At 55.8% G+C, this 26,023-nt stretch overlaps 2 protein-coding genes across 2 annotated transcripts; both read right to left on the bottom strand.

The window, feature by feature from the left end:
• Positions 1-1,303: 1,303 nt before the first annotated feature.
• On the bottom strand, positions 1,304-11,222 carry FN3K (fructosamine 3 kinase). Its single transcript, XM_045888205.3, has 6 exons — positions 10,889-11,222; positions 8,663-8,814; positions 7,605-7,696; positions 7,153-7,235; positions 2,578-2,700; positions 1,304-1,743 (listed from the first exon to the last, which is right to left on the bottom strand). The coding sequence occupies exons 1-6, from the start codon at positions 11,027-11,029 to the stop codon at positions 1,405-1,407; spliced, it is 930 nt and encodes a 309-aa protein (XP_045744161.1). The 5' UTR covers positions 11,030-11,222; the 3' UTR covers positions 1,304-1,404.
• A 4,118-nt stretch (positions 11,223-15,340) lies between these two features.
• Positions 15,341-25,439, bottom strand: FN3KRP (fructosamine 3 kinase related protein). Its single transcript, XM_045888206.3, has 6 exons — positions 25,240-25,439; positions 19,681-19,832; positions 18,975-19,066; positions 17,946-18,028; positions 16,480-16,602; positions 15,341-16,213 (listed from the first exon to the last, which is right to left on the bottom strand). Exons 1-6 carry the CDS (start codon positions 25,378-25,380, stop codon positions 15,875-15,877), a joined length of 930 nt encoding a protein of 309 aa, XP_045744162.1. The 5' UTR covers positions 25,381-25,439; the 3' UTR covers positions 15,341-15,874.
• Between the last annotated feature and the right edge of the window lie 584 nt (positions 25,440-26,023).

The raw sequence follows: 26,023 nt of genomic DNA, 5'->3' as shown, positions 1-26,023 counted from the left end.
GGCGGGGCGGGGGGCTGAGCTCGTGGCTGGAGCCCGGGAGCGTTGCGGAGCTGAGCCCGTGGATGGGGCCGGGGGAGGGGGACCTGAGCCCGTGGGGGAGGGGAGGTGGGGACGGAGCCTGGGGGTGGGGTCGGGGAGGGATGTCTGAGCCTGGGGGTGGGGTGGGGCGGGGGTGGGATCTGAGCTCGTGGGTGGGATGGGGTGAGGACGGAGCCTGTGCGCGGGGTGGGGCGGAGTCTGAGCTCATTGGTGGGTGAGTCTGAGCCTGCGGGTGGGGCGGGGGCGGGTCTGAGCCTAGGGCGGGTTGTTGGGAGCGGCCGTGGCCCGCGCTGGGAGTGGGGTCGCGACCAGAGCCGTAGGAGGAGACTCGGGCTCCGAGCCCCGCCCCCCACCCCTCCCCACTCCCTCCCCCCCACACACTCGAGCTGCGCGGGTCGCACAGTCACATCCCACAAACATGGGTCCTGCGACGATAGCAGTTTCTGGTTTGAAATGTCACGTGTCTGGAAGGATGCGTCTGGGATGGAGTTCTTTCTAGACAGTCCTAACAGGCTCACCTGTCGCGGTGGGACCAGCCTCCTGACCGCCAGGCCCGCGGGACGGTCACACTCAGATAAGAGAAATCTGGGCGCCCCTACCACCGTGAAATTGGTAATTTTGCAAGGAGTAACGAAGGCGTGGCCACGTCTTCAGCGACGCGGCGTGGACGGCCAGTGCCCCACAGATCCCGCCCCAGTGCCACCTGCCCCAGCCCCCCTTCAAGGATGTCAGCCCCTTCAAGGATGACGTGCCCAACCAACCGGCCAATCTGGCCACCGGACCACAGTGGACACCCCTGACACCCCACCGTGGGCACACCCCACTGCCCGAGGCTCTCCCCCTACCCTCAGCCTCTTGTTACCCAGCCGCAAACACGCCAGCTGAAAAATGGAGCGCGGAGCCGGCTGGGCAGTGGCTGCAGCCCCAACGCCTGTCCCCCACAATACCGAGGGCCTTTCCTTCCATCTGTCCTACCTCGGCAGGGGAGGACTCACAGCTCCACTCAGCCCCAGAGATGCCGCTCAAGAGGTGAGACCCATCTCCTGGTCTCCAGCTCTGCCTGAGCCGGAGTCCACAGGGAGATGTGACCCCAACTTCCACCTACGCAAATCGCAGATCTGTGTGACTCTGTAACAATCACGATGAAAATATCCAAACTCCCCCAGACCACGATACATAATGAGCCTATTGGAACCCCGCCAGGTGCCGGGGGCCTCTGTACATCAGCCCAACTGCGAGGGTGGAAGCACAGACAGCACAGCCGTTCCATCCCTGAACCCCCTACTTTATTATTCCCTGAAGCCATCTCTGGTGCTGCCACCCCACTTCTTTGTGAAGCAGGGAGGCAGGGATGCAGGCTGGATTCTACTTGAGAAGCTTCCTCATCGTGCCCAGGGATGGGCTCCTGTACCCCTGCCCAAAGTGGTTCCAGTGGTTTAGGTAGTTAAAGAGCTGGTACAGCAGCAGTCGCTTGTCGAACCCTGGAGCCTTGGGGATCTTCCGGTGGTAGGCAGTGAAGAAGGATCTGGGAAACCCCCCAAACATCAAAGCAATTGCCAGTTCAAACTCAGAATGTCCATAGAAGGAAGCTGGGTCATAAACAATGGGCCCCGAGTCGTCCTCAGCCACATTTCCTGACCAGAGATCCCCATGAAGAAGGGCAGGGACGATCTCTAGACCACAAAACAGATCTGGGATCTTCACCTAAGAAAAATAATTATTGCACACAGAGTTACCATGGGACTATAAGCCACGGCCACCTGATCCAATACTTGGAAATAAGGCAGAGATGACCTCATGTTTGTTCTGGGTCCAACCACAGCCTGGTCTATGAAACCCAGAGACCCTCTGAGTCCAGGAGAATGCAACGTTATCTTACTATTGCTAATTTAGGTCTGGACAGTCCACAGCACTGATGACATTCCTACAGCAGAGACCTCAGTGGACGTGGCCCTGCACGTTTGGACGTGGGCCAAATAACCTGAGTGCGGGGTTTTTAGGCAACTTGGCAAACTTTCTCTACTGTCCTTTTATTTCCCAGCACATATATGCCTGCACCTCTTCTGCATACTACTGGTTACTTCATTACTGAGTTAAATGAAATTTCTTCGCTGCATGGTCACCCTGGCTTGACACGCAGATTCTGTTTTTAACATTTGGAGAGTTACATTTTCAAACTAGTCACTCTGGGGCATCTGCCGCCTACATCTCTAAGAGGTGAGACATTCATGCTTTGGAAAAGAAAGAACAGGGTAAGAGTGGGTAAGAAAGCAATAGTAAATGCCAGCATTTATGAGCCAAGCACCTGCGTTTCACGTGGGCAAAGCTTGAGGTTGAGTACTTGGTGACCTAGCCAGGGAGAGTTGCACTCAGGGGCCAAGTATGTCCTCAGGTACCATCCCCTTCCCAGGTTCCCCATCAGGCCAAGAGTCCGGCACTTATGTGTCCACACTTGACGAGCGCTGCTCCAGGGCTCCATTCTACCAGAGGACCCCACACAAATGCGATGCGCTAATAAAAGGACAGCCCCTGACCCACCTGTAGCTGTGACCAGAGCTCTCGTGCCTCTCGGTCGGCGTAGTCCTTCTCGATGAGGTCCAGCTGCGCTTGGAGACGGTACCGGGCAAAGAAGGTGGGCCAGTCTTCCTGCCACTCATTCACCTAGACGGCAAGATGAGGCTGAGGCTGCAGTTGGTGCTCACAGGGCAGAGCCATACATGGGGACTGCACAAACCCAAGCCCAACCACTAACAGACCAAATATTACAGCTAGCCACCAGAGGAGATGGGGGAGTCATTAACAATACTCAGTCCAGGGGCGCCTGGGTGGCTCAGTCATTGAGCATCTGCCTTCGGCTCAGGTCATGATCCAGGGTCCTGGGGTCGAGCCCCACATCGGGCTCCCTGCTCAGCAGGAAGCCTGCTTCTGCCTCTCCCACTCCCCCTGCTGTGTTCCCTCTCTTGCTGTGTCTCTATCAAATAAATAAATAAAAAATCTTTAAAAAAAACAATACTCAGTCCAAAAGAGGGCAGATAAACAGGAAAAAGGGAAAAAAAGAAGAGACAGGACAAATAAAAAACAAACAGCAAGATGACAGATTCAGCCCTAACCATTACCAATAAGCACACTACATGCAAAGGGTCTAAGTACCCCAGTTAAAAGACTTGATTCCAAGCTGTGTACGAGAAATGCACTTCACATATAAAAACAGAAATAGGGTAAAGGGATAGAAAAGATACACCATGCTAACACTAGTCAAAAGAAAGCTGGAATGGCTATAGTAATATCAGACAGTAGATTTCAGAGATGAGACTATCGTAAGAATAAAGAAAGTCATTTCACAACGGAAAGCGGGTCAACTGATGACTAGGACATAATAATCCTAAATGTCTGTGCCACGGATATATGGCAAAGAGGCACAGGAACAGGCGCTCCGCACCCTGGCCATCAGGGGAAGCAGAACCTCAGGGAGATACCACAGCACACTCGCCGGGATGGCTAAATAATTCTAAACAGTGGAAACTACCAAGAGCGGCCAGGATGTGGAGGAACTGGAACCCTCATCCACTGCTGGTGGGAATGTAAAATGGTACAACCACTTGGGGAAATACGTTTGCAGTTTCTTAAAAAGCTAGGGGCGCCTGGGTGGCTCCATCAGTTAAGTGTCTGACTCCTGATTTCAGCCCAAGTCATGATCCCAGGGTCGTGAGATTAAGCCCGCGTCGGGCTCCACGCTCAGCGGGAATTCTGCTCGAGATTCTTTCCCTCTCCCTCTGCCCCTCCTCCCGCTCACTCTCGCTCACTCTAAAATAAGTAAATAAATCTTTTTTTTTTTAAGTTAAATATGAACCTACCATATGACCCAGCCATTTCCCTCCTAGGTATTTACTCAAGATAAGTGGGAGCATTTGTCTCCACAAACTCTTGTACACAAAGGTTCATAGCAGCTTTATTTGTGAAAGCAAAACCTGGAAACTACTCAGATGCCCATCAGCAGGTGAATGGATAAACAGACTATGGTTCATCCTACAAAGGAACGGACTTTGAACACATGCAACAACATAGATGAATATCATGAAATGATGAAGCTAAGTGAAAGAAGCCGGAAAAAGGCACAAACCGTATGATTCCATTTATGTTAAATTCTATGAAATACAAACTTATCTCTAATGACAGTGGTTGCCAGGGGCAGGGAAGGGCAAGAGGACCTTTGGGGGTGATGGATATATTCGTCCCAACTGTGGTGATTGGTTCACGGGTATCTACATATGTCAAAACTTGCAAAATTGTACACTTTAAATGTGCAGCTTATTTTATGTCAATTATACCTTAATAGAATTTTTTTCTTATTTAAAGATGCAAAGCTGGGCGCCTGGGTGGCTCAGTCGGTTAAGCGACTGCCTTCGGCTCAGGTCATGATCCTGGAGTCCCTGGATTGAGTCCCGCATCGGGCTCCCTGCTCGGCGGGGGGTCTGCTTCTCCCTCTGACCCTCCTCCCTCTCGTGCTCTCTGTCTCTCATTCTCTCTCTCTCTCAAATAAATAAATAAAGGGCGCCTGGGTGGCTCAGTTGGTTAGGCGACTGCCTTCGGCTCAGGTCATGATCCTGGAGTCCCGGGATCGAGTCCCGCATCGGGCTCCCTGCTCGGCGGGGAGCCTGCTTCTGCCTCTGACCCTCCCCCCTCTCATGTGCTCTCTCTCTCATTCTCTCTGTCTCAAATAAATAAATAAAATCTTTAAAAAATAAAATAAAATAAAATAAAAAAATAAAAAAAAATAAAGATGCAAAGCTTATTTCATACAAAGAGTCACTTTGGGAAACCCCTCCGGGGAGGGACTCTCCAGAGAGCATGCCTCGCAGTGACCTGCAGACACACATCCGTGGACTCCCTGTGCCGGGTGCTGTGGGCGCTCAGCCCAGGGCTCACCCACTTAGTGCTGGGTGTGCCTCAAAAGCAGGAGGGGAGGCCCTCTCCTCAGACAGCCTGAGGCACATGGGGTGGCAGATCCTCCTTCCCCATCTGTCTGCACAGGCTCCCAGGGTCCAAGGCTCCATCTTCCTTCTGGATGACCAGGTTATAAAAGACACAGATTGAGTATCAGGAGCTGGACACCAGCACTGGCTAGCCCAGTCCCTCCTCCTGGACAGAGGGACTGTGATCCCCTCGCCCAGAAAGGGCAGGACTTTCCCGACTTGCCAAAGGCAGGGCCACCTGAGCACACCGCTAGTGGGACCCAGCCTTCACCCTGAAGAGGGGCAAGGCAGTGAGGGGGTTCTGGCCCACACTCTGAAGCAGCCTGTGGGTCAACCCTGGCCCTCCACTCACTAGCCGCATGGCCTCAGGGCACCGCTTGGCTTCTTTGCACGTTTCCTCATCTATAAAATGAGTCAAATGACAACACCCACCTCCTAAGGTTGCTACAGCAACTGGATGACTGGTGTTGGATGGAGCACTTAGAGATGAGCCCAGGGAGTGGCCCTGCACGAAATGCCAGCGGTCCCAAGGGGGCTTAGCACACCAGGTGTCTGAGAAGCCCGCTGCTGCCACTCAGGGTCACCCCCAATGGCTGCAACCCCCTGAAGGCCCACGCATCCCTCCCAAGGAGCAGGACGCTCCTGGAACTTCTGGGCTGGTCCAGGCGCTCCATGCAGGACCATCGGTCCCAGCTCAAGGTGGACCAAGTGTCCACCCAGGGCCCTCACCCCTTCCCGGCCAGTTGCAGCTGAGCTAAATAGGTGCATTGATCCGGGGTTCTCAAGGGGCACACAGGGGTTGCCCGTGTCCCTAATGGACCAACCCCATTCTCATCGACTTCACAGATTGGGGTTTTGTGTGTGATTTCATCTCCTGGTTCTTGAAAAGTCACTGTGCAAGGTCAGCTGTGTCTTTGGAGAGTCCACAGCTCGTAACTCAACATCTGAAGCAGGACACCAAGCCCCATTCAGCCACACTGGCCACCGGCTCCCAGCAGATGTGCAACCCTGGGGGAGCTGGCTTCAGCAGAGATTCATGGAGCCCTAACAAGCCTGGGAAACCACTGTGTGTGTAGAGCTTGAGGGACCCCAGATGTGAGGGCTGCCCAGGGGCTGGGATCCCTAAGTCTGGCTCAGGCTTCATAAGGATCTTGCCCCAAGTGCCATCCACCTGGGAGACTCGCCCTCTGCCCACACCGGAGACAGGGAGAGACAAAAGGCTATCTAGCATATGCTTCCATTTACATGAAATGCCTAGAACGGCAAATCCGTAGAGACAGAAGAGGTGAGTTGTTACCAGGGGCTGGAGGAAGGGGAATGGGGAATGACTGCTAAGTGGTATGTGATTTCTGGGGGTGATGAAAATGTTCTGTAATTAGACAGTGGCGATGGCTGCACAACACAGGAAATATACCAAAAACCACGGAATTGTACGTGTTTTTCTGGAGTTTTTCTTTTTTTTTTTTTTTTTTTTTTTCTTTTGGCTTCAACAGACATTTATTTCTTAGAGTTCTGGAGGCTGTAAGTCCAAGTTCAAGGTGTCAGCATGGTTGCGTTCTGGTGAGAGCCTTCTCGCCATGTTCTCATATGGTGGGCTCTGGGGTTTTTCTAAGTAGGCACTGTGCCCAGCATGGAGCCCAACTCGGGGCTTGAACTCACCACCCTGAGATCAAGACCTGAGCAGAGATCAGGAGTCAGATGCTTAACTGACGGAGTCACCCAGGTGTCCCTGTACGCTTTGAAATAACGGAGTTTATGTCACGAGAATTACAACATCCTGGGGCGGGTGACCAGGACCTGATCCCTGACGTGGAATGCTGCCTCACCCCCACCCACTTCAGTCCCCTACATTCATCACACAACCCCCTGCCGTAAGGCCTTTGCACCTGCCGTTCCTCTGCTTGGATGCTCTCCCACCTGCCCCACAGCTGCCCACCTCCTCCCAGCTCAACTCAGTGAACTTCTGCCTCTGCCCTCCTATCCCAGGTATCTCGGCTCACACTCTGAGTTCAGAAATCAGGCTGTCTTCCCGGTGCCCAGACGACTGGCCCTCTGGCACCTACAAGGGATGGGGCGACCAGCACTGGGGCACTGGGAGCAGTCATCAGCTAAGCAGGGACGTCCTCATGCGGGCACTCACCTGAGGGATGAAGCCACAGCACGTCACCGTGTGGAAGCCAAACTTGGTCACACACCGGGGCTCGGCCCCCTCAGCCCTCCGGCCTGTCGACAAAAAGAGCTGCTGTCTTTCTCTTAAACGCCAGAGCACAGCAGAGCGCTAGCACAGGCCTGGGCTCTGCAGGGACGCGGCCCTCGGAGGGTGTATTACTCGTGGTAGCCGCAAGTCCACACACGGGCCGGCCAGGACCCTCCTGCCTCAGGCACACCGGCCCGCAGGCCTGGGCATCATCGGCGTCTGGCCACTCCTACCCACCTGTGGGCGCCACAGAATTCTCACTTAACAGTGTCGTCTGCAGGACGCCGCAGCGTAAAGGAAGACCGTACGCAATTCAGCCTGCTGTGAAAACACCACCGGGAGCACCAACCCAGACAGACACAGCGGGTGAAGGGTGCACAGAGCAGTGAACGTACCCACTGTGTTCTCCTCCTCCTTCGACTTATCCCTGAGCTTCCGGTTGTGAAGGTGCAGGTCCGCCATCTGGTCTCCGAGTTTTGATGCCTGACTGAGGAAGGAGGAGAGGAGCGGCTTCACACAGGAAATCACCACAACCGGCGTGAATGCGCCGTGTGGAGAAACGTTCTAAATCCCTTAAAAACTACTCTCCATTCCTTAAAACGTGAGAAATGAACTGCCGGCTATGACCCTTTCTGAAAAACAAAATAGTATAAAATCACCAAGTGGGAGTGGGCTGGTGGCCTTCAACAGAAGCCCTGGGAGGTGCAGGGAATTAAGGAACGGAGGCTTAACCAGTTAAGGAAAAACCAGCTCCGAAGTTTTGTAAAAACAAATATAAATCACGTATTAAAAAAAGACGGCACCGAAATGTTAGCACTGGCCATTCTTTGCTGACGGAACTACAGGTGGCTTTATGACTTCTTTACGTGAATTCATGGTTTCCACCTTTTTTAAACATTGAATATACGTAACTTTAACAATTAGATAAAAATTTAAGGACTTCAGATAAGTATAGATCAACGTCAGTCTGCCCAATTCGCACTAACACGAGTGCACCCTAAAGCGTAAGGCCAGGGACGGTTCCAGCGCGCTTCTTTGATGCTGAGTCACTGGCGCCAACCTGACCCAAAACCACACAGAGAGCAAGAACTCCTTCTTTTTGTTAAGAATCCGGGGGTGGGGGCGCCTGGGGGGCTCTGTCGGTGAAGCATCTGCCTTCCGCTCAGGTCACAACCTCAGGGTCCTGGGATCGAGCCCCTCTTCGGGCTCCCTGCTCAGTGGGGAACCTGCTTCTCCCTCTCCCTCTGCCTCTTCCCTCTGCTCATGCTCTCTCTCTCAAATAAATAAATAAATCTTTAAAAAAATAATAATAATAATCCGGGGGTGGGGGTATGATCCTGGCCCTGCCTCTCTTAACTGGATGGAGGCACAGGGGCAACCAGCAAGAGCCTGCTCCCTTTCTCTCTCTCCCTCCCTCCCTCCCACCCCCTCCCCCGCAACAACACCCAGGCACCTGCTCAAGCTCCTCATCTTCAGATGCTCCATCACAAAGGCGGCCCCACCTCCAGGCAGGTCAATCACCTTGATGGGCCGAGGTACTCGCACCAGGCCTGTGGTCTGGAGGGCTTCCAGGCTCGCCATCTCTCCCTCAAACATCTGCCGGGCCTGCATCCAGAGTAAGACCATGAGCTCCAACTCCAACAGGGGCCTCTACTGCCTTGGACAGGAGCCACCACATGGGATCACAAGCACCCAGGACCCTCAGTTACTGAAAACTAGCTGGAGCGCAAGACATCAGCTCCTCAGAGAGTGGGGTGCAAAGTGGCGCCTTTCAGATAGGAGGGGGCTGCCAGTCTGAGGCTGTGCCTGGGACTTGGGGTGGGCAGGATGCTGATGCCCCTGCCCCGAGTGCTTGCTCTGAGAGGTGAGGAAGCATGGGGGCAGGGGGTACTGTGGGGTGCTGGGGGAGGCCATGGGAGTGCTGAGCATGCCTGGGGGTACAGTGGGGTACTGCAGGATGCTGCAGGGGGCCAGAGGGCCACAGGTACCATGGGGTGCCATGGAGGTTGTGAGGAGACCTCAGGAGGTTCTGGGTGGTGCCATGGGGGGGCTATGGGAGCGCCAGGCGTGCCAGGAAGTACAATGGGGTGCCTCAGAGTGTGGGTTAGTGGAGGGTCTGGAGGTGGACCTGGGTCCCCTTTCAGGTTGGCTGCCCACCTCACTACCTGAAGCAACCACAGCAGACTTGAGGAGAAGCATAGGGCGGCATGGGGTCGCATGCCAAAGTGACTGGGACACACATTTGGGGCAAGGGAAGGCAGGGCAGGGAGGTCAGCAGGGCCTGGCTCAGGCCCAGGGCCTGTCCCCAGAGATAAGCACCCAGCAGGGCCTGGGGGGCGGGAGGGATCCTCACACCCCACCCCGAAGAAGACGGAACAGCCTCCACTGGGACCCAAGTGCCGTCCTATTTCTAAAGCATTTCCCACAAATACCCCAATTTTAAACTAGGTGAACTCTCACCCCGGGTACACTATTACTTGGTTAAAAGTGTGCTAATTAATATGACTTGTCAACACCTCTGGCTATAGAATTATTCCTCATGAAGCTAAAGCGTCTACTTCCACACAGGCAAAGAATCCCATCCCTTAATTCAAAGTACTCAAGGGGAAAATGAGGCAAGGCGTCCCCCAAACTACCAGCCCACACCTGGGACTGGGAAGCAAGGGGTGGCTAGTGTCAGTCAGGGAACATCCAGCAATCCCCCGCGAGCCCCAGCCGCGCTCCCAGGGCAAGCGAGCCCCCAAACATTCAGGGGCAGAGGACGCCTGAGCCTTGGACCGCCTGTGTCTGGAGGGCCTCACCTGTCATCGGCCCACGTACCGTGTGCCAGCACCCAGGGCTTCAAGGGCAAAGGGTGGGATCCCGGCCTGGGGGAGCATTCAGCCAGGAGGGTTCCAGAGCCTGCATGAACCCTGAACCCAAAACTGCTTCCCAGGAGGTGGGGCTTATTTGGAGGGCTTTGGGTTCTGAAATGAAGCTCCCGGACAATTCCCGGCACCAGCCCCAAGCCCTCATCCACCCCAGGCTGGTAGCGCTGCAGGGCGACAGGGAGGAGCCTCTCTGGGAGTCCTTCAGCCCATAGCCAGCAGCTCCCCCAACTCCTGCACAGAGGGCCTGGCCCACAGGGCGCTGGGAGCCTCCGCCGAGTCCTCCACCGGGTCATCCTCAGCATCTGGGGTGCACTTACTAACGCTAACTTTCTCCATTTGTGATGTGTTAATATTTCCCATACACGGCATATTTAACAGCAAATTTTAAGCGGGCATTAACCAGCTCCAAACACCAGCACAGGCCTGTGAGTAGAGGGGCATGAGACGGGCCCTTGCGGTCCGGCCTCTTCCCACCTCGTGAGACGGAACCGCGCGCTGGGCTGGGGAAGAGGGAGCCCAGAGCGGGGCCCTGGGGAGAAGCAGACCCAGCCCGGGACTCCGAGCCTCGCCTCCCCCATGCTTGATGGGTAGGGAAATTAAACCAAACACAGGAGTATTAATCCTGCAGCGGACGAAAGCCCCGATCCCTCAGAAAATGCTTGAGTCCTGCGGGCCCGCAGCAGCCAGCTCCGCGAGACCCCGGCCGACGCCCGGCCCGGACGCGCGGCCCCGCCTGCGCCCCCTCCACCCCCATCCCTTCCGCTCTCCAGCCTCCGGCTCAGGCCGCGGGGCGTTGTTGGGGGCCGCACCTGCGTCCGGCGGTTGACCTTGACGAACACCGGGCCCGCGTCCGTGTCGTAGGCGCGGCCCTCGCTGATGCAGCCGGCCCCGGGGCTCCCGAAGGCCCGCAGGGTCGCGGTGCGCAGCTCGGCGCGCAGCAGCTGCTCCATGGGGGCGGGGGGCGCGAGGGCCGGGGAGCGACCGGGACGGCGCAGACGCCGGCCGGGGCGGAGCCCGCCGCTGCCGAGGCCGCTGGCCGGGGGGAGGCGCCGGGTCTGCGCGGCCCGCGGGCTCCGGGCCGTCCTCCCGGCGCGCCTGGCGTCGGGTCCCCGCGCTCCCCACCCGTGCGCGCAGTGGAGGGACGGACCCACCGGAGGGCGGGGCGGGCGGAGGGTTTCCACAGGCGGACGGGCGTGGGGGCGGTGCCCTCCGCCCGAGTCCGCACAGGGTGCCCCCACAGTCCTCGGTGGGGCCCACCCATGGGGCGCCCTGCCAGAGGTTCCACGAACCCTTGCTGGACGTTGGCGCAGGCCCCAGCGGGACTCCGGACAGGGTTTAGGATAGACCCGCTGTCCCCGGGACACAGGTCACGGGCCTAGCTAGGTCTCACGCTGTCCAGACAAGGCTGGGGGTCTTGACCACATCCCGCCTGGCCCCAGACACTGCCCAGTGGAACCCATGGCTGGTGTTGGGCTTGTTGCTCAGGGCACTTGGTGGCCGTCAGAGATAGAGGCTCTCCTGGGATTCTGATACCAAGCGGCTGACCCCGCCCAGAACGGGACCCCTGATAAGAGACCTGCCGCCCTCAAAGGGAACTTCAAAACACACAAGCCCAGGGCGCCTGGGTGGCTCAGTCGGCGAAGCGTGTGCCTTCAGCTCAGGTCATGATCTCCGGGTCCTGGGATCGAGCCCCCCTGTCGGGCTCCCTGCTCAGCGGGGAGCTGCTTCTCCCTCTCCCTCTGCCCCTCCCCCTGCTTGGCTCTCTCTCTCTCTGTCTCTGTCAAATAAATAAATAAAATCTTTTTTTTTAATTTTTTTTAAAGATTTTATTTATTTATTTGAGAGAGAGAATGAGAGAGACAGAGAGCACATGAGAGGGGGGAGGGCCAGAGGGAGAAGCAGACTCCCTGCCGAGCAGGGAGCCCGATGCGGGACTCGATCCTGCGACTCCAGGATCATGACCTGAGCAGAAGGCAGTCATTTAAAAAAAAAATTTTTTTTTTAAAGATTTTATTGAGAACCAGAATGAAGGCTGCAAAAGTGCAGAAGGCATCTCTCAGCCCCAGCTGTAATCCAAACTCAGAGAGCTGTGGTAGTTCTTGGGACTCAGACGTGGATCTGCGGGGTGGGACAGACTGAGATAATGATGGGGTCATGTGCATACAAAGGACTGCCCTGCTTATTCAGACCCTTTCCTGTGACACGGAGTCCTGTGGCACCAAGAAGGAAAACAGCCCACAGCCAGGTGGGGCTTTTGCAATGCTGCTCAGAAAAAGGGCCCCGGGAAGGCAGCAGGGTGGGGGGTTGGAGTCCCAAGGCCCTGGCTGCAGCCTGAGCCAGCAGGGACGCTGTCCAGGTGTTCCCGCTAGTCCGACGCCCTGGCCTCCACCGGGCATTGTGCTGGGGCCACACCTCTCGGGCAGATGACTGTTCTCAGAAAGGGAGGGGGATTCTGCCACTCTTCGGAACTCAGATGCCTTAACCATTCTGAGTGCTGTTTCTGCACATATTCCAGTGTGTCCACATATTTCTGCCCAAGAGGAAACCCACTCAACAGGCTAGTCTCATGCTGGGAGGACAGAGAAAGTGTCCCCCGCCAAGTGGGGAGCCGGGCACTTGGACAGCCTGTGGGTGTCATTATCAGCACCTGATAAGAAGGAGGGATCCAAAGCTCAGGTGACTTACCTAAGAGCCTCCTGTGATGGTCCTCCACCTCCGAGTGCAGTGTGGTTCCCATCATGGTGGAGGTGGAGGGCTAAGAGGCTTCTGAGAGGGTTTTTCTAATTCCTAACCCCTACACTGGGACCTGTCCCAGGGGTACGTGAGTCTCCTGCGATCCGGTGTACCACTTGCTAATTTCACATGTTTGGAGCAAAGTGTTACCCGCTGCTCTCTGTAGCAACTTGAACTTATTTCCAAACTTGCATTTTCCTCCCTTATTTTGGCTGTAACTCTGATTCCCTCTGAATCCCAAAGCCTGCCGAATACCATCCCATAACAGAGTCCTACCTGCCTCCATAGAGTATAGGCATCCCACCAGCACCGTCCTGCAGAGTGAACAGGAGGCCCCCCAGCCGCCTGGACCCCCTGGCACAGGGGCTCTGCCCAGCGAGACGCAGCCCGCTCAGAACCCGCAAGGAACCCCACTCTCCTGTTCGGGGCAGCCCAGGATCACACCCTCTTCTACAGGAGTTCCCTCCCCAATCTCTGCCCTGCAGTTGGAGCCTAGAATGAGCCTAAAAGAGATCTCAAAACCCAAGTCCTGGACATACACGCTAGACCCCATTGGTTGTAGGATTTCCCAGCGCTTCAGTTAGATTTGGAGGAGGGAAAGTGAGCAGGATGTGGGGACAAAGGGAGATGAAAACCTGAGACACAGGAACTGTGGTAATGATAAACTGAGGGGGATCACGCACCCCTGCACTCAAGATCCCATACAGGGCAAAAACCGGGAGGGCACAGCCGGCTGAGACCCCTAGACACGGAACACAGGCCTGAAACCACATCAAGCGCTCGGAGGGTGCAGTGAGGTCTCTGACCCCGAGGGCACTGGCGTCCTGTTTCAGGTAGAGACACCAAGGTTTCGGGGCCACTCTCATCAAAAGGGTGAGCATAAGCTTTGGGGTGGGAAGGTCAAGTTCGGGTATCTGAGGACTTCCTTCTGTGGAAAGGGTGGTACTCTGGCAGGGGCAGACCATGAGGAGTTGGGATACAATATTCCCATTTCGGTAAGAAGTACGACCGCCCCAGGGATGGCCCGCCCCCGGGCCCCTGCCTCCGGCAGCTCTTGGGGTGCTCACGGGAGCCCCTGAAGGGCTCCAACGTCTCACAGCCAAGGGGTCGAGGAGCTGAGTCCGGAGCTCAGCCTGTGTGTCCAGCCAAATCTTCCCGCTACTCCAGAGGCCAGCAGGCCGCCCTGCGAGGACAGGAGGCAGGCTGCCGCCAGGACACCGTGCCACAGCTGTCCTTTCGAAGTACGGTTCCAAATCAGAACTCCGTCCGCTCTGCTTCCCAGTCAGCCCAGACACCCAGGAAACACTGTGATCTCTGTACCGGGATGACGTGTGCAGACGGGCTTTCACGGAACAGGGCAACCCCCCAACAGCTCTGGGCAGGTTCCCGGGCCTCTGGGTCTGCAGGTTATACAACTTTGACAACTTTTTGTCCTTTTATTTATTTGACAGACACAGCGAGAGAGGGAACACAAGCAGAGGGAGCGGGAGAGGGAGAAGCTGGCTTCCCGCGGAGCAGGGAGCCCGATGCGGGGCTCGATCCCAGGACCCCGGGATCATGACCTGAGCCGAAGGCAGACATTCACTGACGGAGCCACCCAGGCATCCCTTGACAACTCTTTATATAAAAATATATACACATATAAAAAATTATGGATACAAAATTAGGTACAAAAGTTGGTATTTTAGCATGAGCAATTGTACAAACTGCCAAGTTTAGAAAGCTGACGAGTCCTGCACCTCCACCAAAGCCAGGAGACACTGATATACCGCCCGTCTGCCAAGCACCTGCCACACCGCTGATACTGTGTCCTGCGTGGGGCCCTGGCCACACACTCACTGATGGCACAGCGCCCAGGAGGAGCCTCCCAGGACCTCTCTCTACTGTCCACTGTCCACCAGGCCTCCTGGAGCGGCCCACAGTAGCAGTCAAGCCTCACCCAGTCAGACAGAAGCAGTCCTCAGGCTACACCTGTCCCTCTTTGGAAACTCTGTGCTATTCTCTTATTGTACAGTCAAGAAAACTTTTTTTTTTTTAAGATTTTATTTATTTATTTGAGACAGAGAGAATGAGAGACAGAGAGCATGAGAGGGAGGAGGATCAGAGGGAGAAGCAGACTCCCTGCCGAGCAGGGAGCCCGATGCGGGACTCGATCCCGGGACTCCAGGATCATGACCTGAGCCGAAGGCAGTCGCTTAACCAACTGAGCCACCCAGGCGCCCGAAAGAAAACTGCTTTTAAGAAACCACAGCTGTACCTGTTTATTGTCACAATACATTACAAAGGTTTCTTGGCAAATACCTAAGATAAACATTGAATTACGACGCAAATGAAGGAAATACACAGTCTTGTACATCATTGAAATCAATGAAAGTTTATTCAAATGTTTATGCAAAAGACTTTCTCAGCATCAACTCCATTCACTAATATTCCCCATCACTGTTAAGACGAGGAAGGGAAAGCCACTGGTTTAGCACTTTTTTATAAAAAGGAGTAACTCACAAGCTTGAAAACGGCAAACAAGATGGGGTGCCAGAAGGAGGGATTCAGTGGCTCCTAAATTTACCCAAGACTAGCAGTTTGGTCACTCCCAGAATCAGCTTCCAGACTGGTCGGCCTGCAGCAGGGCGGAGGGGGCACAGAAAGAAAGGGAATGTGCTCAGTTGAAACTGGGCATTAGAAGCTGTCCTCAGTACTGGCTTCATGTCTACGCCCACGTCTAACCCATCGAGAAGCATCTTCCCGAACATCAGAGTCGCTCCTGGAGATGACACGGGAGGAGCCACCAGGGGAATGTGTCCTCGGCAGCGCCTGGCACACCGGCCACTTCCCTGCTCAGCCTCTGGGCAGCAGTGTTTTGACGGGGCCCACCCACAAAGAGCTGGTTTTATCCAGCTATGAAGTCTAAGGAAATGTACAACCTCAGGAGGACAAAGTTAGTGTGACAAGTCGGGGAAGAAGCCCTGATGGACAGGAATGTGGGGGACGGGAGGCGCTGGCCACAGGTGTCTGGCTAGGACCTGGTGCACCTGAGCCTGAGGCCCCCTCCGGAGCACGGAAGCTCATTTGATGAGATTCCTCATGATATTCAGGGAGGACCCTCTATACCCTGATCCAAAATGATTCCAGTGGTTCAAATAGTGGAAGAGCTGATAGAGCTGCAGGCGTGACTCAAACCCAGGGGCCTTGGGGATCGCACTGTGGTAGGCGGAGTAGAAGGAGCGGCTGAAGCCCCCAAACATGCCGGCTATTGCCAGCTCGTATTCCGAGTGGCCGTAGAAAGATGCCGGATCAAAAATGATGGGCCCAGAGGAGTCCTCTGCTACGTTTCCTCCCCAGAGGTCTCCATGGAGCAGGGCTGGGACGATGTCCAGGTCACGAAACAGGTCAGGGATCTTCAGCTGCAGGGTAGGAAACGATTCTCAGCAAAGTACCCAACACGTGTGGGAGGGATGCAGATGCTTTTCTGAGTGTGGCCCAACCGCCCCAGTGGAGTGTGGCGCTCAGATGCGCACGGACACACACAGCTCAGCTGGGGTGGAGGGACACCGACAGCCACCCCCTGGCTGGCCCAGCCCACCTCCTGTCCAGACCTGGGCCACAGGTGGCCACACTGTCTCAGGGCCTCCCCTGTCAGGCTTGCAGGGCCTGGCGAGGTTCCTCTCACCTGCAGAGCAGACCAGAGCTCCCGGGCCTCCCTGTCCCCAGACCCCTTCTCCACCATGTCCATCTGGGGCTGAATGCGCTGCCGGGCATAGAAGGTAACCCAGTCCTCCTGCCAGTCGTTCACCTGCGTGGACAGAGGAAAATGCCAGAGCCGAAGGAAGAAGCCCAAAGCGGAGGGGCACAACCACAAGGGTAGGTTGTGGAAGGTGTGCAGCTGACAAGGCAGACGGTGTCTCATGGACAGGCTGGGACCTCAGACCCTGTCCAAGAAGCAGGGGACCCTCCCAGTGCAGAGCAACAGAGACCACTCTGAAGAGCTCTAGGACAGTCTTTCTACCTGTACTCACCTGGGAGCACAGAGCTCAGAGCTGATTGGCCTTCCCCAACCCGTGGCTCATTTCTGACCATCCACCTGGCCCCAAGGACCCCACTTCAGCCCCCACCCAAGCAGCCAGCACTGCCCTCCCCAGAGTGAGAACATGAGGAGTCATGTGAAGCCTGCTTCAAGGAGACCGTCGAGACGCTGACCATCAGGAGGGAAGCAACACACACATACCAGAGTTCGGGGCAGCAAATACCGCATGATTACGGAGAAGCCCTCCCATAGGCATGCACGCACACACACAGGTGTCTGTACGCACACGGGGCGGGCTACAGGCAGGCGAGGAAGGAGCAGAGCCAGCTGAAACACCCCAGAGCTGCGTGGAGCAGGTGGGACCGGGAACCCCAGCCTTCAGCCACTCGCCACCCCGAGCAGGTTCCTGGACAGCCTCTCCCCACAGTCCAAAACCTGCATAGTGCCTACTGTGCCCACTAGGAATCCCTGGAAGTTTCCCAGCTCACTAAGTACGCCTCCTCTGAGAAGCCACCACCCTCCCCACTCAGCGTTCGCTGGGCATCGAGTGGAGCCCCGGGGCCCAAATTCCCAGGGAGCTAACCGCAAAATCATAAAACTGAACGGTACAATCCACTTGCATCATGCTATCTTTGAGGATTTAGGAGGAAGTAAATTTTTCTTAACTCTGATTTTTACACACCTTGAAATCCAGCATCCTGACTCGTTGGTCCTGTTTCTCTGAGCTTATCTAGCACGTGAGGTGGGTAAACCTCACGTCAGCCTCTTAAAAATTAGCAAAGAGAGGGGCGCCTGGGTGGCTCAGTTGGTTAAGCGACTGCCTTCGGCTCAGGTCATGATCCTGGAGTCCCAGGATCGAGTCCCGCATCGGGCTCCCTGCTCAGCGGGGAGTCTGCTTCTGCCTCTGACCCTCCTCCCTCTCATGCTCTCTGTATCTCATTCTCTCTGTCTCAAATAAATAAATAAAATAAAATCTTTAAAAAAAAAAAATTAGCAAAGAGAAAAAGGGTGCAAAGACTTTTACTAAATTTCATAAGTAAGGGAGAGGTGGTTCCTTCCCTGAGCAGCCGACCTGGCTGGAATGCGGAAGGCAAAGTGCTGGCGTCGCTCACCTGGGGGAGGTATCCACAGCACGTCACCACGTCAAACCCAAACTGGTCCACGAAGGGCCGTTCCACCTGCCCGCCTCCTTTCCCTTGTAGGCAAAAGGAAGACAAGAAAGACAACTAGTCCCACACTCCCTCAGGCTGCTCTTGGAGCTCAGGGCAGCTTCGAGGCCTGTCCTTGGTGTGCCCTTTACCTCATGTCTTCATCCAGAGATAAACAAGGGCCCTGGTCTCCATAGACCCTCAGGACCCAGGACCAGAGCCTGTTCCACTAGACTCAACGATGCAAGACACCCACACTGCCCAGGAGAGGCACCGGAGGATGCTCAGAGGAGCGACAACACTGCATCCAAAAAGGGAGGAAAACAGCTCACCCCGTGACCCATCAGGAAAGGATGGCTCTTGGAGGCCAGCTGAGCCCTGGCCATTTGTGAAGAACAACCGATTTGAAATGGCCTCCTTTGCATTCCCTGCGGCTCCCCCACACTCAGCAAATCCCAAAGGCCTGAACTACGTGGGCTTGGAAGGGGCGGGATGGAGCCTGACAGATCTGTCTGGCACAGTAGATTCTCGGTTGTCTGCTCCTGGTGCGTCAGCTATCCCGCTCACACAGTGACCCCAGGGCTGCACGCGGATTATCAAATGTGAAAGGATGAAAATACCAGAAGGCACTCTCAATGCCAACACCACACTAAGCTCTACGAAGGCTGGACGTGAGGGCCACCATGCTGTGCCTCCCGTGTGGCTGTCTCAAGAGAAAAGGCACCATACAGAAAGCCAGAGTAACTCTGTGAGGCTTTCTTCTGGGGAAGGACGGGTTAAAGGAACCATAACAGGACGGGGTTTCCAGTCCAGAAATACTACTTCTTCCAAACGCACTGTGTTACGGTACAGAGCCTCATTCACTGAGTCCGCCATACCCCTAGCCGTGGGGTTGACACTGCTCTCCTTGGGAATCAACAACACAGACCCCACCCTCGTGCCCACGCCAGCCAAATGTCTTCGAGGGGCCCTCACACCCACACAGCCGCATACCCACGGTGCCGGCCTCCTTCTGGAGTGTCTCCCCAAGCCTCTTGTTGTCTAGGTGTAGGTCTGCAAGCTGGGTTCCAAGCTTGGCAGCATGGCTGTGAAATAAAGAGCGTCAGCCAAGTGTTTGGCACACAATCGTGGGGTCACAGCCTCCAGCACAGTCTCAGGCCACGGAAAGCAGGTCAAGGGGATATACAGTCGGCTTCGGTGAAGCAAAGGGGAGATGAAGGGCCCTGGTTGTCTGATGCTCTTTCCCAGCCTTTCCCTGGCAGCTGGGTTCCTTGTCAGCATCTCCCCTTGGGAGATTCCTTCCCCGTTTGCCCTCGGCGTGTGGAGCATATCACTCATTCTGCAGCACCCGTGATGTGTGGGGTCACGGGTTCCTCAAAATTACACCCTAGATGCAAGCTTTCAGGTATGAAGAAACCACTCAGAAGAAAAATAAAGCCATGGGGTGCCTAGGGGCTCAGCTGGTGAAGCGACTGCCTTCAGCTCAGGTCATGATCTCAGGGTCCCACGGCAGGCTCCCTGCTCAGCGGGGACTCTGCTTCTCCCTCTGCCTCTGCCCTCCCCCCCGTGCTGTCTCTTTCTCTCTTGCTCAAATAAATAAATAAAATCTTAAAAAAAAAAAGTCCAAAGACTCAAAAAATGCTTTAAAAAAAAGAGAAACAAAGCCAAGCAAAGAGGCGGAGAAGGTGCCCAGACAGACCTGCTCAGATACCGCATGTCCAAGTGCTCCATCACGAGCATGCTGCCGCCTCCTGGGGCATCAAGGACCTTGATGGGCTTGGGCACTTTCACGGTGTCTGTTCTCAGGATTGCAGTTAAACTTGCCATCTCACCTTCAAACATTCTTTTGGCCTTTCCGAAAAATAACAGAGGAGTGGGGAGAGAAGGGAGAGCAAGATTACTTCTGGAAAGAGTCTACGTAGACATGTTTTCTCAAGCATTACAATTTTAAGCCAAGGCTATCCTGACTGCAGACTCAACAGACGCAGGCCACTTCTCCTGCTTTCGGGCAGAGTGGATTATGCACTGAAGCTGCCCAGGAGTAAGAGGGATAGCACTTTCTTGTTCTGGACCCCCTTCTACACTCTTGTTGAGTCTCTCCAGAGAGGGAACTGGAAGGCCTCCATTATTCCACCAAACGTCTGGTGCAGAGCTGGACTGCGTCCGTGGGCCCTCCCCAGATGGCACCTCAGCCACAGTCCTGTCCCACCTGGCCCTCCACCTCCACATGCCAGGCACCTGGGGTCACCTCTCACCAGGTTCGAGGGCACCTCCGACCTTGTACGGGAAACCATCCCATCTTAACCACCATTTCCAACCTCCCCCCAAAGTCCTTGCTCCCCCAGACTGCAGCGACCGTCCTTCACCTCATCTCCTTGCTCACCAGGGCAGGGACCCTTACCAAGGGCAAATCCCAGCCTGGAACACGCCCCAAGCTAGCAACCTGTGTGACAGCCCCACAGGTCTGGCCCTGCCCACCTTCTACGCTCGCCTGGGGTCCCTGCCCTGGGCTCCAGTCCTACACCACCATGCACACGTGTTCACACGCCAGCATGCGCGTACACATCCCCGTGCTCCTGGGCTACAGCCTTCTTCTAGCTCCTCACAGATCGAAGCCACGTGTAGGGGGGTCCTACACCCACGTGTAGGGGTGCTTCTGCTTGGAACACCACCCCCACCTTTTGCCAAGTCAGACCCTTCCTCATCATGCTTCAGATTTCAACTTATTATGTTCTGACTTCTCAGAAAAATCTTCCCTAACTTCCCAGACTCAGTAGCTACTCCCTTTAAAGTAGCACCTTTTTTTTTTAAGTCAAAATGCTACAGAAGTATGAGCAGAAAAAGGCACAGTGGGAGCATCTGACTCCAATTTTCACAAAGTCTGCACATTGCATGACTGCCCCCTGGACACAGACAGGACACTGTTGCCCGGAGGCTCCTCTGCTCCCAGCCATTCACATCCCCCTCCCCACAGATGTGTCACGTCTGCTTTGTCCTTGTACACGCAGAGGCTTCTGGCTTCTTTGTCCCACTGGCTTTGTTATGCTGGTGCATCAACAGTCAGAGTTTATTCCCACTGCTGCACAGAGCTCCCCTGTGTGAGTGTTCCAGAATTGGCTCGCCCCGTGTACTGACAGACAGCTGGGCTTCCAGTGTGGGTCTACTATGAAGTGCTGCCAGGGACCTTCCTCTACTTATTCTCAGGACTGACTCTATGACCTAGGGCAAGGTGCTTAAGTTCTCTGTGCCTGCTCCCTCACCTGTAAAAATGGGGTTAATAACAGTACCAAGCTCACAGGCTCGCTGCCGTGAGCAACCGAGCTGGCAGCTAACACTTACGTAGCCCATTCTGAACAGTTTATAAACATCATCATTATTATACTACCTTGGAGAGCTGACCTCACTGAGGAGGAAGATAAGAACTGCGCCTTGAGCATTTTCTGAACATTCTCTTTAGGAGATGAAGGAAAACAACCGCCTTCCGGCTACTTTGTACTAGAGCACTGGTCGTGAAAAGGAAAGTGAGGAGTAGAATAAGATCATCATAAGTAAGCATGGGGGGAGAGGTGGCGAGGAACTTCACAGAAATGTCTGCTGCTCTGTGGAGGAGAGTGAGGGAGAAGTGGGCAGCAGGTGTGGCACAGTGCTACAAAAAAGATCTAGAGCTTAAGGGAGGAGGAGGAGAGGAACCAACCGTAAGTATGCAAGACAGATAAGAATAATCTTTAGAGCAGGTCAATTCAAGTGGGGTGAGAAAGAAAAGGAAAAGCAATCAGGTAGTCTTCTCCTAGAAGTACGGAAGATATTTTCACTTCCTACAAGGTAAAGCATAAAAGAAAGTCCTGTTTTCATACAACCAGCCAATGTTTACGCTACAGCCAATACGTCTGCATGACTCACACAGTATTTTCCACAGAAAGCTAGAAAATTACATGTTCAGAACTATCTGCCAAAGGACCAGAAGGAACTTAGGGGAGAAAGATTAGCAAAAAGAAAATGGACTTTGGGGCACCTGGCCAGCTCAGTCGGTAGAACGGGCAGCTCTTGATCTTGAGGTTGTGAGTTCCAGCCCCACGTTGGGTGTAGAGATGACTTAAAAATTAAATCTTAATTAAAAAAAAAAAGAAAATTGACTTTGATGACAAAAGAAAAAGTAAGAACCTGAACACATAGCAGCTCAAGAACAATGCTCAGGAAGTGTCACTAAGTGGGCCCATTTTAATCACTGGAAAGTATTTGCTTTCCCCTGTAATTAATACCCATTCTGAATTATAACAAATGCCAGCGAAGGTGGAAATACAAACAGGAAAAGGGCAAATGCCACATATATGGGAAAACAAAACCAGAAAACAGAGAAGCCCTGCAAGAACGTAAGGAGGGGCAGCACGACTGCATAAGGGCTGCCCGAGCTAAGCCCAAGCACAAATGCAGACAGATTCCTACAAAAGGGCTGTGCGGCAGGACCTGCAGCTGATCTCTGCAGAACAGAGCACGAAGGTGGGTCTTGAGAGAACAGCAGTGATTCAGAAAGAGATCATCCCCTATCACGGAAGGTGGGATTCACATCTGGGAAGAAAATGAAAACAACTCCAAGAATGCTTTCTAGAGAAAGAATAAAAGCACGCCAGGTGTGTGACGTGAGGACTTGGTACTGGGGTCAGTCTTTCGGCCGTATCTGAAACAACACACCGCCAACTGCTCACTGTCTCCTGGAGCCAGCCGGGGCCTTCGGCTAACATCGGGGTGACCCACCCCAACTGGGCCCAGAAGTGACACCAGCAACCAGGAGGAAGTGCGGCTTCTGCAGTGAGGTTCACCTGCTTTCTACAGGGACCTTGGGAAAAAGTTCACGTACAAATGGAATTTTCTGGAGTGGGTGGCTACAGTGGGCTGAAGCTGGTGCCCCCTCCCCAATTCCTCTGTCAAAACCTATCCCCCAGTGTGACCCTGTTCAGAGGTGATTAGGCTCCAAGGGCTAGAGCCCTCTTAATGGGATTGGTGCTCTGACAGAAGAGACCCTAGGGAGCTCCCTTGCCAGAGCTCCCTCTGACACTGAAAGCACAGGGAGAAGTGGCCTTCCCATCACAGAAGTGGGCTCTCAGCTCCCAGAACCGAGAAATAAAGGTCGGCTGCCTACACTGCCCGCTCTGTGCTCCAGTGGCCCAAACTCACAAAGGCAGCGGCTAAATTATTTTCAATCATCCAGAAAGGATTTTGATCTCTGCAAGTTCAAATAAACCCCAGAACAAGAGGCTGCTACTACCAGACCCTGTTCAGAACCCCCCAAGCAAGGGATTTCTCAAAGTAGCGGCCACATCCATCACTGGAAAGCCATCCCCGGAGCCACCGTCCACACTGCAGCGGGGCACATACTTGGGCGCAGGGGTCCCGAGAGGGCCGCCCAGAGGTCCGCTACCCTCCCTGGGGTTCACACGGCTCACCCTGGGTACGCGACCCCAGGAACGCCCAGACACAGCCTGAAGGGCAAGGGGGTCAGCAAGTGCCACTGCCCTCTGGCCCTGCTGTGCGGACCCCAGCCCGGGCCTTGAGCACTTCCACCCCAGACCCGGAATCCCGGACTTCGGACCCCCCACTCCACACCAGGACCCCAGACCCCGTCCCGAATCTCGACCCTCACGCCGATCCCGGACCCCGAATCCCGGACCTCGGACCCCCCAGACTCCACACCAGGACCCCAGACCCCGTCCTGAATCTCGACCCTCACGCCGATCCCGGACCCCGAATCCCGGACCTCGGACCCCGCAGACTCCACACCAGGACCCCAGACCCCGTCCTGAATCTCGACCCTCACGCCGATCCCGGACCCCGAATCCCGGACCCCAGACCCCGTCCTGAATCTCGACCCTCACGCCGATCCCGGACCCCGAATCCCGGACCTCGGACCCCCCAGACTCCACACCAGGACCCCAGACCCCGTCCTGAATCTCGACCCTCACGCCGATCCCGGACCCCGAATCCCGGACCTCGGACCCCGCAGACTCCACACCAGGACCCCAGACCCCGTCCCGAATGTCGACCCTCACGCCGATCCCGGACCCCGAATCCCGGACCTCGGACCCCCCAGACTCCACACCAGGACCCCAGACCCCGTCCCGAATCTCGACCCTCACGCCGATCCCGGACCCCGAATCCCGGACCTCGGACCCCCCAGACTCCACACCAGGACCCCAGACCCCGTCCCGAATCTCGACCCTCACGCCGATCCCGGACCCCGAATCCCGGACCTCGGACCCCCCAGACTCCACACCAGGACCCCAGACCCCGTCCCGAATCTCGACCCTCACGCCGATCCCGGACCCCGAATCCCGGACCTCGGACCCCCCAGACTCCACACCAGGACCCCAGACCCCGTCCCGAATCTCGACCCTCACGCCGATCCCGGACCCCGAATCCCGGACCTCGGACCCCCCAGACTCCACACCAGGACCCCAGACCCCGTCCCGAATCTCGACCCTCACGCCGATCCCGGACCCCGAATCCCGGACCTCGGACCCCGCAGACTCCACACCAGGACCCCAGACCCCGTCCCGAATCTCGACCCTCACGCCGATCCCGGACCCCGAATCCCGGACCTCGGACCCCCCAGACTCCACACCAGGACCCCAGACCCCGTCCCGAATCTCGACCCTCACGCCGATCCCGGACCCCGAATCCCGGACCTCGGACCCCCCAGACTCCACACCAGGACCCCAGACCCCGTCCTGAATCTCGACCCTCACGCCGATCCCGGACCCCGAATCCCGGACCTCGGACCCCCCAGACTCCACACCAGGACCCCAGACCCCGTCCTGAATCTCGACCCTCACGCCGATCCCGGACCCCGAATCCCGGACCCCAGACCCCGTCCTGAATCTCGACCCTCACGCCGATCCCGGACCCCGAATCCCGGACCCCAGACCCCGTCCTGAATCTCGACCCTCACGCCGATCCCGGACCCCGAATCCCGGACCTCGGACCCCCCAGACTCCACACCAGGACCCCAGACCCCGTCCTGAATCTCGACCCTCACGCCGATCCCGGACCCCGAATCCCGGACCTCGGACCCCCCAGACTCCACACCAGGACCCCAGACCCCGTCCTGAATCTCGACCCTCACGCCGATCCCGGACCCCGAATCCCGGACCTCGGACCCCCCAGACTCCACACCAGGACTCCAGACCCGGACTTGAAGCCCCACCCAGACCCCAATCGCCGACCACCACCCTCCCACCCCGGCCCGGCCTACGGCGGCCCTGACCTCCGCCTTGGAGTTCACTTTCACAAAAACGCGTCCTCTGTCCGTGTCGTAACTCTGGCCCTGACTAATGCACCCGCCCCCCGAGTGACCCGTAGCCTTGACGAAGTCGCAGCCCAGCTCCCGCTTCAGCAGAGCCTCCATGTTCAACGAGGCACGTCCGCGGACTGCCTCAGGCCAGGGAAAAGCCACCAGCGGGGAAGCACAGTGATTAGGTGAGGCGTGGAAGGGGCGGGACCGGGCCGCCAGGACGCCCTGGGATTGGGTGAGGCGCTGAGGGGCGGGACCGGGCCGCTAGGACGCCCTGGGATTGGGTGAGGCGCTGAGGGGCGGGACCGGGCCGCCATCACATCCTGGGATTGGGTGAGGGGAAATAGGTCCTTTGGGCGGTAGGGCGAGAGAGCTCCCCCTTCTGGCCTCCGTCTCCATCAAGTGAGGTTTTCTTTTATTAATTCTCATACACGTGATTGTCAATTAGCATCCGTCTCCCTAGTGATTTGAGTCCGCTTTGCTCCCTGTATTTTGGAGTTCTCCCAGGAAGGAGATGACAGGATACATACCTGGAGAGAGAGATTTATTTTAAAGATGGGCTCTTTTAACCTTAAAAATAAAACTGTCAGTTATTTTACTATCAAAGATGGGGTTATTCAGGAACAGCAGAGAATTGCAACCCAGGATAAGCAGGCTTGGCAGAACCAGGGGCAAGTCTGGAGAACAGGGAGAGGAGGCTCTTTTTTAGAGGAAAGGGGTTATAGGCATGACACCTGGATAACCTCAGTTATTGAAA

This window comes from Mirounga angustirostris, unplaced genomic scaffold (genome assembly GCF_029215605.1).
Source record: "Mirounga angustirostris isolate CCGP_5_RB_7025 unplaced genomic scaffold, mMirAng1.0.hap1 SCAF_17, whole genome shotgun sequence".
Classification (NCBI taxonomy): domain Eukaryota; kingdom Metazoa; phylum Chordata; class Mammalia; order Carnivora; family Phocidae; genus Mirounga; species Mirounga angustirostris.
Note: the sequence above shows the minus strand (reverse complement) of the source record. Positions and strands in the feature narration are given on the sequence as shown.

Bases quoted from the DNA above. Each gene is read 5' to 3' on its own strand.
- FN3KRP (XM_045888206.3), bottom strand. From the start codon at position 25,380: ATGGAGGCTCTGCTGAAGCGGGAGCTGGGCTGCGACTTCGTCAAGGCT. The intron at 18,029-18,974 runs GTATGCGGCTGT...TTTGCCTACAAG, and splicing joins GAAGGAGGCCGGCACCGTGG to GGAAAGGAGGCGGGCAGGTG. The intron at 16,214-16,479 runs GTGAGAGGAACC...CCTACCCTGCAG, and splicing joins AGCTCTGGTCTGCTCTGCAG to CTGAAGATCCCTGACCTGTT.
- FN3K (XM_045888205.3), bottom strand. From the start codon at position 11,029: ATGGAGCAGCTGCTGCGCGCCGAGCTGCGCACCGCGACCCTGCGGGCC. The intron at 7,697-8,662 runs GTGCCTGGGTGT...CTCCTTCCTCAG, and splicing joins AAGATGAGGAGCTTGAGCAG to TCAGGCATCAAAACTCGGAG. The intron at 7,236-7,604 runs GTACGTTCACTG...TTTTGTCGACAG, and splicing joins GGAGGAGGAGAACACAGTGG to GCCGGAGGGCTGAGGGGGCC.